We start from the raw sequence: 14,164 nt of genomic DNA, 5'->3' as shown, positions 1-14,164 counted from the left end.
AGTAATCCACGTGCTTTCAAATCGAAACTGAAGAGTTTCCTCATGGGTCACTCCTATTCTGCCGAGGAGTGCCTTGAAGAATTAAGCTGATTCTCATTGTATTGCTGATAGCGTTTGCTTAAACTTATGGACTAATTTTCTTTCAGGTTCATGAACATTTATTTTTATCTGTTATTACTTTTATGTTGTAAGTTCATGTACTGACACGTTCCATGACCTTGGAGATTTGCTCCTCAATTTGGTCCTACAGAAATTGACATGTAAATAAAAAAATAAAATTTATTATTGTAACATTAATAGTTTATCACTTTGTGTGCCTGGTAATAATGATCATAACACTATTACAGAATTTTTTGATGTATATGTTTGGAACAGCAGGTATATAATCCTTTTACTTCTATGGATATATTCTTTACACTGCATTTCGAAGATATTATCTTATGTTGTAAAAAACTGCTGGCATTTGGCAGCACGTCTAAACATAATATATTCCATTGTTTGCCTCATAACAGTTTCCTATGACATGTAAAGGACACAACATGAAAACATTTTATACATGTCTTATGTATTTTATTTGTATCTACTGGGCACTATTCGCACAGCTATTTGCTTACAGTATGACAAGAGACAGTACTATGGATAGTTGTCCCTACCAGGTATGTTTACTTTGAGTTTGTATGTATTTTATGTTGGTTTGACATTATAATTTTCCATATTTGTAACTTTACATACATGACAGTTGTGTCCAATTAATGTGAACAGTCGACAAAATGGACTAGCGCTGTAAAAGTTTTTTCTATACAAATGATTGGAAGATTTCATTTAGTTGAAACTAGTAAGCATTGTGTATTTTGAGCAATGTGGATAAATAAACTTAGGTAATAAGAAGGACAACAATGATTAAAAGTAACATATACATTCTACAAGCAATAAAATATTGGTCATGTTATACCTGAAGAACAGTGGTTATGAATTGGTTTCCAGCCAGCCATATTTCTTCCAGCTGAATTGTCTCTACTGGCAACATTTGTTTTCATCAGTAAGCTGAGGACACATATGTTTGTTGTTTGTGTATATTAGTGTACATATTCAGCATGTGTGTGCCCATGGTATGACAAGAAAGTATACAGGTTTGTTCTGCAACAGTGAGTGTATACTGCTTGCAAAATTGATTCATGGTGACAGCAGTTCTTTGCGAAGCTTTTATGTGAACTTTGGCAAGTAAATGGGTAAATGAGGTTATGTCAAACAAATTATAAATGAAGAGATTTTAATGAACAAGCATGTAGAAACCATCTGTCAATATTAGAATGTGAAACACTAAATATTGGTGACTTCTGCAAAATCATTGAACTGGCTTTGCACAATAAGTGTTGTCCAAGAGCATGTGCCATTGTGTAATAGAGTAAGTAGACTGTGACAATAATGTTGAGCATATTCAAATGGAATCTCCTCCAATATATAACCAACACAACAGTTGTGTACACGGAAATAAACTAGACTATTAAGGATAGTTGGACTTCCAGCAGGAGGAGCAACATCTTGCATATCATTATAATGCTGCTGAAATCCAGTTAACCTGTAAGTGACCACATATTTGCAAAAGTCCTTTGACCCTCATGTTCATAACATGTGATATTGTTTTGTACTGTTATAATGGGAAAGGTTATACTGATAGTACATTGACTGACACAGTGAAGCATTCCGAAGAAACAGATGTCAATTTAACTTTGTAGATGTACACACCATCTGTGACTATGTAAATGACCAGAGTTGCAACTCTCTCTAGCACGTAGAATGGCCACCAATTAAAATGGTGTTCCTCATGTTTTAGCATTTTTATCAGCACCTCACATTATTTGGAAGTGATCTCATTGTGGGGGTCCCCTTGTTCCGCTGGTTATATTATGCAATATCCAGATTTGTGGGGCATTCAATAGTGACGGAGGCCCAATATTGGACTGCATGGGAATGTGGGACAGGTATATTTATTATCGAGGTCCCAGTTGACCATGTCTGACCACCACATGGAAGGATAGCCGCATTGTGCACCAAGCACATTGTAACACCTTCACATCTCCACATGCCATTCGAGAACGATTAATGGACTCCTGACAAAATTCTGTGTCATCCCACACCATTGCTCAGAGACTAGCAGCAGCCAGACTACGCAATTTCTGTCAATGCTTAGGTTGCCGTTAACAACAGCACCAACAGCTGTGTTGGATGATGTCATGACTGAAGCATGGACTGCTGATGAATGGCACCACATTGTGTTCTGCATTAACCCCTGATGACCATTGTCAATGACCTGAGAAGAGGTCCCATTCTTCTAATGTTTGGGAGAGGCACAGACTTGTTACTCCTGGCATCATGGTATGGGAGCCATCATGTATGACTTCAGATCATGGCTGGTAGTGATTGAGGGAACTCTGGCAGCACAACAAATTGCCATGAACATCCTGCATTTCCATGTGTTACCTTTCATGTGACACTATCGTGAGCAATTTTTCAACAGGACACTACTCATCCATACTTGATACATTTCTATGAACTGTTTGTGATATTGAGGTACTCCTGTGGCCAGGGAGATCCCCAGGTATGTCCTTAACAGAAGATGTGTAGTATCAGCTCCGATGCAGTGCCAGTATCCAGGATATCAAGAACCAGTTACAACAGTTATGGGACAGCTTGCCTCAGGAGAAGATAGGCTTTGTTGACACCCTTCCTGACCCAATCAATCCCTGCATCCAGGTGTGTGTGTGTGTGTGTGTGTGTGTGTGTGTGTGTGTGTGTGTGTGTGTGTGTGTGTGGTAGACTCATACTGCCCTGTTTCAAAAATTGACTTTATTTTGTAATCAATGAGATAACATCACATACTCTTTCAAATGGTGAAGTTTCATTTCCATCTCCCCTTATGGGTGCGTCGCTTTTCACGTGTTCCGTCAGATAGTGTACGCATGGCTAGCTTTAACGTTATATTGGCAGAAATGATACCCACCTGAAGTGTGTGTTACATATCAAAATTTTTAATGTAGTGAAGAAAGCCCACTTCAATTTTTCTTCTTTGCTTTTCAACTTACATGAATGTCACAGAGCACTTTTAAGACTTGCAAGTACTGATTTGCTTTCTGTCCCCTTCATACCAAGTATGTCTTGACTATTATGAAATAAAACACGGTGAAGGTGGCTTACAAAAGAATATAATATGCTTACAAATGCATCCACATTAATTTATTTTCACATTACTAGGAGGCATTAGAATTCTTGACATTTCTGACTAGTGAGTACATCACACAAGAACAATAGCATTACTGCAAAGCAAATTATGCACAGCAATCCAATAATTTAATAATTAAAACAAAACAACCAATGGCACAAAACTTCAGATCTTGAAAAGTTTCCTTTTCACAAAGGTTAACTACAAATTAATACTAATTTAAAACAAAAAGTGACAAATGTTCATCTTAGCCACCATTTAAAAATTTGTACACAAAAATTAAATTGAACAAAGTTCTGGATGTTTAGCACACCACTTTTTTCTGACACACACAAGTAAATGAAACTGGGGGAGAAATGTTCCAGGGCCTTAAAAAATGTATTTCTGTGTATTCTGTACATGATACACAGTAGACTGTTCACCTATTACACCACTCAACTGTCAGAAGAAAAAAAAATACTGATACATGCTGACTATGGAACCAGTTATTTCTTTCTCCAAATTGGTAACAGTGAACTTTAAAACAGATACCACAACAGACAAATGCATTTTTAAAACATGATAATTCCAATTACAATGACTAGGTTTACATCCACACGGTTCACAAATATATGTGTAAATAATGCAATACTTGAAACATGACACTCATTTCTTTAAAATTGCAGTGAACTAAAAATTCATAACATATACAATTTCATCTAAAATACTGCATGATATTGACAAAGTATGCCCACATTAGAAACTGTCTCAGGAATAACTATCAACAAACAGCTACATAAGTGAATGATGTTTACATTTACCCACAAATATACCCTGAGGATTAAACTAAGATCTTATTGTTATCACAGTGTTAACAATGACAATAATGAAACACTTGATTCAGTCTCTATTAATAAAAGTCTGGGGGATAAGAGGGACAAATACATGATAGTTGGGTAACTTTTTTCCTTCAAGTTACTAGGAAAATCAAAAAAGTTAAACTTCTGTTGCTGAATAAAAAACCACATACAATGCATTTAAGTCTTATTCATACATAAATGCTGTGCTTCTAGAAAATTTTAAGACATTCATCACAATCATGTAAACAGTAACACCGATCTCTATGGAGATTAAATCATAAACAATGTGATAAAAATGTTCAAACTTTTTCATTTCATCATTATCATGCCCCGTGTGTGTGTGTGTGTGTGTGTGTGTGTGTGTGTGTGTGTGTGTGTGTGTGTGTGAGAGAGAGAGAGAGAGAGAGAGAGAGAGAGAGAGAGAGAGACAGCCTTTGGGGGTGGGGGACAAGAATTAATATATCAACAACCAACTGAATGTTACTGAAAATTGCTGACCAAGAGAAGACTCTGGCAAAATGGTTAAGACACGGGAATCACATTCAGGAGAAGGAAGGGTCCATTCTTCATCCAGTCATATTGACAAACTTTTGGAATTTCACGAAAATCATTTTAGTCAAATACCAGGATGGTACTGTCAGAACGAAACCACTGTTGATGTCTTCTTTCATTCTTCCACTGAACTACTGCTTTATGCCTAACTATCTCAATGTCACTGAAGAATTAAACTCTAACCTACCTACCTCACAACATTCATATTCCAATAGATTAATTTATTCCACAAATGTGAACTGCAGTTCCAACAGTTTAACTCAAAGCAGACACAATATGTTACAATTAACATGATGATATTTTTGTTCTTGTTAAGCAATCTTCATTTGCCTTAAATATACTGAAGATGCAAACTGCTCCTTTGACCACAACCAAATTACATGGCAACATGTATTCTGTTCAATTTCCTTATTGGAAGAAATATTTATTTTCTTGGAAGAAGACTGCTTTCAACCATAATATAATTTTATCAAAAAGGCAAGAAACAGTTACATTACTAAACTTACATTTGTGTTTTTTGAGAAATTATTATTTTATGGTGGAAGATGTCTATTAACAGGATTCAAGCATCTACAGTAAAACCCCATTTCAAAGTTACTGCGTTTTATGATTTCCTACTTTTTACGTTCGTTTTTGTTAGTCCTATTCTCTTGATAATTCTTTCCCATCACAAACAATCCCATGTTACAGCATTTCCTGCATTTTAAGTTTTCTTTGATGTTATCATCAAAAAGTGCATCATATTCCTGCTCAGTCAGCCTTGGAACAAAGCAGAAGATGCAGACTATATACACCGTTATTGATCAAGTAACATAGCATTAAAGCAGTAAGAAAGATTACCACTGTCAGTGTGTTGGGTCCCAGCCACTTGTACGATACGTTCACAGTGTTTGAAAGGTTGGGAAAGTATGCTGAACCACTGCCTTAATGATAATCACGATCTGATGGTAGTGGCTAGTAGCAACCTTCCTTCTGCTCATTGCACTGTATTACAACAGCTTTAATTTAATTTCACAAACAAACAAACTCCACGTTTGAAGACAGTTGTCTCCATAATGGGCTTTCATGAATCATCGTTACTTCCACGTCAAGTACACTAATCCACACTAAGCATGCAGTTTTAGACTGGTACAACCTGATGTCCGACAAACATTACTACTCAAGATGCTCCATGACATTATGTCAATTTCTGCCCTCTTTCTCACCCAGGATATCCCTGAACCAATTTAATTCCTAGCTGTCAACAAGCTGAATATTTTGAGCCTACTGCTCTCTGTTTGCAAAGCCTGCCGACTTTAGTAGTGTTTTAACCAATATTTGATACAAGTTTTGTTCACCATAATTTGTAATGATTATCAACAAGTCTCACATTAGAAAATGAACATCATCTTAATGTGGTTTCACAAGAGACTTTTGATCGGCATGAAGAGGAAAACCCGCACGCGCAATTGTGTGTCAGTTCTCAGCCACTTACTTTGTGATCACCACTTATGACAATTTTACAATGTGTATGTTCACATGTTGGATCGCAAGTTCAGTTAGTGAAGGGACTAGGATTTTCCTCTTCCACCTTGAACCTTACTGTGAGAAATCAGCCCAACATTGAAGCCAATGTAAGACAGTCTGGTTCCATGGAAAGAAAGTGTAAATACACTTGGCCACCAGCATATGATCGTTTGGATAAACTTGTTGGAGAGTGGTTTGTTAACACGAGAGCATCAGAAATTCCACTTAACAGCAACATACTGGGGGAAAAGGCATTGCAGTCTGCTGCAAAAATGGGAATCACCAACTTCACAACATCAAATTACCAAACTTTTTGAAGAAGGGAAGATAGAGGTGACTGGTGAAGAGGTCGACGAAGATGATGACCAAGAACCACTTGTGCCAAGCAGTACAGACACTATGGAAGCTATTAAACAATTTTAGGCAGTACATTGGTAGTGCATCAGGTGGTGGTAATGTGTTTGAAAATTATTTTAATTTCATATTTTGAACAATTTAAAGAGAATAACAGAGTAATTTATTGATTTTTGTTTGTTTTATTTCCTATGTTTTCCTTTATTTTAACTTTGCTGCTACACTTTTTTGGATAGGTCCACTGAAAAATGTGAAAAGGAGATTTTACTGTATTTTTCCTGTATATGCTTATATGTTTCTAATACTACTGCTCATGCTAGCACAAGATTTATGAAACAGCTTCTAAGAATCCTTATATCCCTAGCAATAGGAACCTGATATTCTGATGATGATGATTAAAAATATATTTTCTGGTTGCTTTTATACATGGTACACCACTATGTGGCAAAAAACTTGTGAGTACAATGTGCAGGCCAAGGCTCGGTCTGTCTCAACATTGCTTGGTACTTCCCAGAAGTATTCAGCACAGTGCAACGTTTTATTTAACAATGAGGTGCAGCATTCTTCAGTGAGCACTACTTTCTCCAGTTTAGTAGAATTGTTGTGTCAGCAATGTTTAATCTTTGTTATTTGTTCATGGTATAAAAACAAACTTGACAGGTCCAGTGACTGTTTGCACTATCTACTGCACAAAATGAGGCAATCCAGTTATCTACTGTCACAAGCTTTTAAAAATGAATGGGAACGACACCCATCGTATAGTCAAAGGGTACCACAAATCTGCTATGGAACACCATTGCAACACCATCAGAAAGAATTAAAAAATTTAGTTGACAAAAAGAGCAAAAAATTATGATCGACACACGGGATTCATCAAGCAGCACTTTGTCCTAAATTTGTAGGCATGGAACATGTGATCAAACTGGTGTGTGAATAGCAAATTTTCTGAAGCCTCACACATTATTCCACTGTGAACTGTAACAGTTTTCAATGGAAATAAACGAAAAGTATGGAGACACTACATATTACTGCAAAGTACATTGGTTAAGTCAAGGGGTATGCCTGCAATTATTTATCAGTTTAAAACCCAACACTGTTGTTGAATCTATGAAGGAAAAAGGAAGAGCAGAAACGAAAATTAGATCATCTGGTATGGACTGCAGATCTCGCACTGCACAAGGAACAATTTGAGACAAAAAGAAATGCCATCCATTTCCCTAAACCAACTCATGTTAAAAAAAATGCAAGGTTTGAAGAATACATTGAGGACTTGAAAGAATTAAAAGGACAGTTTTCTAAACATTTTGGGGACACTGCCAAGTTTAGGCTTTTTCCCAAGACAGTTTGCCATCTCAGAAGTGGCCCTGTGCATGTGCAAATGCAACTGTAATTACAGTGTAATTCCCATTTAAAAAAGAAATTATTTTTTGTTTATACTGTCCAGAGGGCCTACATTGTTTTCCTCTGAAGAAGTTCCACATCTCCATTATGAGGTTGGACACATAATAAAGTGTTAAAGACTTTTTCAATTATAGAACTACATAAGTCACCACTACATGGCAACCAGAGTGCAAAAATCTGTGACATAGTCTGCATATGTCTGTATGTTGACATTTTGTACCAGATGAAAAATTATGTATTCACTAAGGCAAAAATAATTAAATAATGCTGAAAATTTGTTTTGTTTGCGATCTATGATGTTGAGAAACATCAAATCGTGTTACAGGCAATATGGCTGTATTGCTGTTTACATGCGGAGTTTTCGCAGTTTTCTCCTCTTTTCGTTCCTCATGCTCTGACAGCACAGTATGGTGGTGGGAGAAGTGTGCAGCCAGGCAAGAGACCTACGGTACACGAGCAAGAGAACTCCTTGCAATGCCAAATTCTTCCCCATTCCTGTTTTTATAGGTATCAGTTTTTAATATTTTAATATATAAATTCTTATGGTCGCCCAATAGTACATTACGCACAATGCTGCTGTGTACTTTTGGACCAGGAAACATGCAAATCACTATAAGAATGGTGACAGTCTAACTCCTGCTCAACAAAAATTCAGGTACTAAAATTTACAACACTGTGGCCACATTACATCTTGCCACGCTATCAAGACAGGTTGAGAATTTTGAGGAGACTGGTTCAGTTATAAAACAGAATATACCCAGAGGTCAACATATTCAACATGCTCCATAAAACATTTAAGCACCCTGAGTGCCACATTAGAAGCATCGGTATGGAAACATATAGTAGCATTAAACCTATGTCCAACTACCATCCATGCAATACTCCACAGTGATTTGAAGTTTCACTCTTACGAAATTCAAGTTTTCGGGAACTGAGACAATCAGAGCACATATTCTGTGAAAAATGATGGGATTGATTAATGATAACTCCAATTTTCTCGACAATCTTTCCATATTTGGTGAGGCTTAGTTCTGTATCAGCAGAAGTAAACAAGCAGAGGTTCAGCTACTAAGCTCCAGAAAACCATTGTCAATAGTAAAAACCAGAAATACTTTGCGTAAAGGTTAAAGTATTTTTTTGTCATCAATGTGAGGTGTTGACGGGGCCTTACTGCTTTGGGGATGACACACGGAATGCAACAACAGTAACATCTGAACAATTTGTTTATATGCTTGACACATTTGTAGCAGAATAATCTCCAAACTTACCCTATTTTCATAATACTTGATGCTTGGTTTCAGCAAGATATAGCCACATCCCATACTGCCAGAGTGTCAATGCCGCTGGTTGGCAGCTCTTTGGTAACCTCATAATTTAACAGATTGATAACATTCACTGGCCCCCAAGAACATAAGATTTTTCAGTAGCTGCCTCAAACGCAAAGTATACACCACATGCTAAATGGCTAACACAGAGCTGAAGACAGGGATTAGTGAAAAAATCTCTGGTGTTTCAAAGTGCAATGCAAAATCTCCTTCCAGGAATGCATACATCTGAATGGCCATATCATATGGACCTTATTTTCAAAAACTACTTCAATTTTTTGTGTTTCCTTGTGCCACTCTCTACATGACAAAATGTATTTTAAGTTACACAGTTGAGCATGACAGTAGCTAAATATTCCACAACTGCTTGTTATACTTTCAAGTGACTGCAGATAGACGGCGCGGGAAAGGGATGGGGCTGCTCACTAAATTCCGAAATACGATCTTCACCGAGGATGTAGAGTATGTGTTATTACCACCAATTTTCAAATCGTGTAATGATCATCATTCAAAAAATAAGAGAAATTAGAGCTTGTACTGAGGCGTTGAGACAGTAGTTTTTCCCATCACGCAATCTGCGAGTGGAACGGGGGGGAGGATATGACTTTGGTGTGAATTGTGCCCTCCCCCCACACCGCTTGGTGGCTAGCAGAGTATATATGTAAATGTAGAACTGCACGTCTAACAGCAAACCATAATAAAAGAGACGGGTATGTTAAATAATATACTGCAATGAGCTAAGTTGTCAACAACAAAAATGTATAAGCACAGAGCAACACAAACTGACAACTGCCATGTACACTTAGTAAAAAGAAAAATGGAAACACACATTTGGTAAGCAATGACTTGCTGATAAAGATTAATGAACAGCATCCTAACTTGCGAGACTAGAAAGTGAGCCAACCATGGAATGAATGTGTGTGCTCGGTTAAAGTCAGTTTGTCTGATATACCAGGTCTGTCTGTCTGTCAGTGATTTTTAGGCAGTCTTTCCCGATTTATCTCAACAAATGCAAGAGACATTCCCCCATATAAATCTCAGAAACACAACACACCAACAGATGAAATATGAATACACATAGGAAAATTTTACACAAGGCACACACAGATGCCACACGCGATTTCCCTCCTTTTGTGCACATGATGTATGCAATGATAAGAAAGTCAGTCTCATTACTGACTTAAGACAAAGATGATTGCCAAATTCTGGATGGTTACTTGCCAACCAGTAGCAGAACTTGCTGCAGGTGAGGCAAATACTGAAGGAAAGGAAGAATACTGTGAAGAAATTCTAAACAACTGAGAATCATGTCACAAATCATGTAATAAGAACAATAAATAGGCTGCACAATACTGGAGAAAATAATGGTGAAACTCTAACCTCTCCCAATATATTTTGTGGAGGTGATACCTCACAGCTCACAAAAGTATTATGACATTTTCTAACCTCTCCTTTCAGGATCTTTATCAAAATGCAGAATAGTCTGGACACACACACACACACACACACACACACACACACACACACACACACACACACAGAGAGAGAGAGAGAGAGAGAGAGAGAGAGAGAGAGAGAGAGAGAGAGAGAGAGAGAGAGAGAGACTCCCAGGAAATGACTTACGAGAGCTCCAGATGAGACATGTAAAGTATGGATTAAAAATTTTGACTCGTATTCGAAGGGGATTTTGGAATCCTTTACAAACTTTGTCATAACTTTAATTTTCCCCCTCCCCATTTATGCTGCGTAACACAACACTACGTTGTCCTATTGCTAACGAGACACATTCTGTGGGTCTCAGAAGCAAATGTAAAATATATAGCTTATAACTTTGTTTATGTATTTGATTTTATGAAATGCTCACAAAATTGAATTTTGATTAAAGAAGCATTTCCAGTTTAAATGCCCACAAGATTAAAGAAATATTCAAAGAACTTGAAAATAATTAGGTTTGACTGTTACAACAAATGGATTCAGTTGGAAAGTACTTTTCAATGTTCACCAAACACAAGTTTAAGTTTTCTCTCATGCACTATTCTTTGGTTTGTCAGTAGCTTCTCCTATGGGGGACCAAACAGTATAGTACATTATTTTCACTGCAGATTGTGAGCAAGTATGTGCCAACATGGACTTAAAAAATGATACAATGAATAAGAAAGAAGAGCTTTATAGGGAATATTTGAACATTATTATCACTGCAAAATTCAATAATCTAAAATTTGTTACAGGACATACTAAAGTGGAGAAAAGGAGTAAATGTTCCGTACAAAATTCAACTGTATTTTACATTTCTAAACACAAGTTTCTCAATGTCATCACCTTAGATACATATGCCCTGTTTGAAAAATAGTCACACTACTTATGTTAGTAGATACACAAAAATTAAATGCATAACATACAATGAAATTCTAAGTTTATCTTGCCAGATCTGCTAACTGATGGGAGGGAGGGAGGGAGACCATTCAGGAGTCTAACATGTGACCACCCCACCATTAACAGCAAAACATTACATTCTATTTTGACTCATTAGGCAGGTAACCCTGGTCACAGGAAAAAAAAAATAAAATAAAATAAAATAAAAATTTAAATGATAAAGTTTGTATTTCTAATGGACCCCTGAATTAATGTGAATCTCACCTCATCATCTGAATATCTGCAATATATCTACAGAATGAGGTATTTGATTAATAAGACTGGTGTGATTTGGCTCCTGCTTATACGGTTTCACAGCTTTCTTTTTAAATTTTTCTACATCTAATGTCACATTTAACGCCTGACAACACACACACACACACACACACACACACACACACACACACACAGTTCCAATTTGGGTTTTACAGCACATTTTCGGAGGATGCCAGAAACAGCATATACAAATTCCAATAATGAATATGAGAACTCTAAGTGCTCCCAGTTTAGGCTACATATTCACAAAATTTCAACACATTCATTGGGAGTCCACCTAAACTGATAAATGGTAGTCTGCTGTGTAGGGGATTGCTCAGTAATATCTCAGTCAGTTTCATCCAAAGTTTACAGAAAAGCTGTCTCGCACTTGAAGTTTATCAGTTTCAAAATTGGGGAAAGGAAATAATTTCTTTTCTAAATCCTTAAATCTTATAGCATTATGCATCATACAGTGATGGATAGCAAAAGCACGAGTTCACACTCTCCTTACCGATTGAGAGATAATTGGAAGTTACAGAGCATGTCAACAACACTAAATCTTAAGACCAGCGCACAAACGAAAGACAAAGTAATTTCACAACACCAAACAATCTAAGTGATTTTTTGCACAAAAAGCATCCATAAGAGGATCTACATGAAAATTTAGCTATACTGACTGATGGAATTCCAAAATTAATCTTTCATTCTACATCAGCTTGTGGCTTGAGATGGAAACAAGGTACTTGCTGGCTGATGCTTTGTTTCAGTATGATATGCTACTTAGATAGAAGAGAAATGCTCATGAGAAAAACTTAAGTTTGGGTCTTAGATCAGCAGCCAACATTTTACTTCAATTAAAATAATGGTGGCTTGTTTCGGTGAGACAAGTTGTAGAAGCCAGCCACAAGATAGTTTTAGGTCTTCCACGAGTGCCACAAGGCTTGATGTGTTGTGTGTCTTGTAGGTACATGCAGGCACCATGTCAAGTGTGGCTGGCTGCATACTGCAATATGTCACTGCCCCCACCCCCCACCCCATCCCCACCACTCACTTGCTACCACTGCAATCTGTCAGTCACAAAGTTGTTTTATTCCAGCTTTAATCTATCAGAAAGCATCTGATGACTGATTAGAAAACTAAAACTGCAATGTAAATTATGGCTTTGGTCAAGGTAACATTTGTTTCTCGTTAAATTTATATTATGCTACAACAATAAAAGAGATGAATAACTTTATTACTGATTAAGTATGATAAATCTGCTTCCACTGTTGTTTACAGACTAGGGCCTCAATATCAGATGGAAACATTCTTCCTCATTGAAACCACAAAGTTGTGGAAAACTCATTTTGGTTCACAAATTACAAAATTTCATATGCTTTGTTATTGCATGCTCAGTGCACTAATTATCAATAGGAAACTGTATTTGGATTTACGTCAGGACCAATCTTATCCTATGTTCATACCAAAATGACATTCACCTTTATTTTGGAGTGTAGCTAAACCTAGATCATGGCCAGTTTCACAGTGGCTGGAACAGTGGCCTCCTCCATTTCTACACCTCTAACCTTGAGTATCATGCTTTGCTGCACTCAAGACACAAATGATGATGATGGATAAGTTTGACATAATCAATTATAAAACAGATGTTGATTAACTGGCTACACGTTCAGTCTTAGGATTTTCTTTCCACCTGGGATTCACACACAGAAGAAAAATCAGTGCACAGGAACTATAAAGACAAGTGAAAGAAGATATTCATCCTAAACATATGTAGCATTTATCAAGAACATTATATTTACTTTTCACTTCTCTCTCATATTTCAAATACAAATTTTTAGTAATAAGTGAGTCATTTAAAAAAAGGTTTTACAACATATTTTCATCCAAAGAAGATCCAATACCTAATCAATGTCTTAATTGTACACTTACCCCTTTTGCCAACATATTTCTGACATCCTCTTAATACACTGAACATGTATTGTACACAGCCATGTTAAAGATAATAAAAACAAAAACTTACTACACTGATAGTAAAAGAAGAAACAACATTTGAAAAAACTAACTGGTCAGCTAGAGGTAGTCTGAGATTCCACATGATCCCGGCAAATATGAGCAGTCATTTCTTTCAGAGGTTCAAGCTCTTTGCTACTGACAAGATCAAATTCTTTCACAAAATAGTAAAAATGCTTGTAGCAGGTATTGACATGAGGTTCCTGGAAAATAAAATTCAGAATTTATCAGATGCAAGTTAAACATTTTGTTCATATCAGAATTTACATATAAATATGAAATATACC

General features: G+C 36.6%; 1 protein-coding gene across 2 annotated transcripts in view; it reads right to left on the bottom strand.

Moving 5' to 3' along the window:
* Positions 1-3,207: 3,207 nt before the first annotated feature.
* LOC126297854 (MOB kinase activator-like 3) overlaps positions 3,208-14,164 on the bottom strand; it is a 41,296-nt gene continuing 30,339 nt past the window's right edge. For both annotated transcript variants that reach the window (XM_049989120.1, XM_049989121.1), the window contains exon 5: positions 3,208-14,080. In XM_049989120.1, coding sequence (XP_049845077.1) covers positions 13,934-14,080 — 147 coding nt within the window. In that variant the 3' untranslated portion in view covers positions 3,208-13,933. The remainder of the gene's footprint in view (positions 14,081-14,164) is intronic.

This window comes from Schistocerca gregaria, chromosome X, assembly GCF_023897955.1.
Source record: "Schistocerca gregaria isolate iqSchGreg1 chromosome X, iqSchGreg1.2, whole genome shotgun sequence".
Lineage (NCBI taxonomy): Eukaryota > Metazoa > Arthropoda > Insecta > Orthoptera > Acrididae > Schistocerca > Schistocerca gregaria.
Note: the sequence above shows the minus strand (reverse complement) of the source record. Positions and strands in the feature narration are given on the sequence as shown.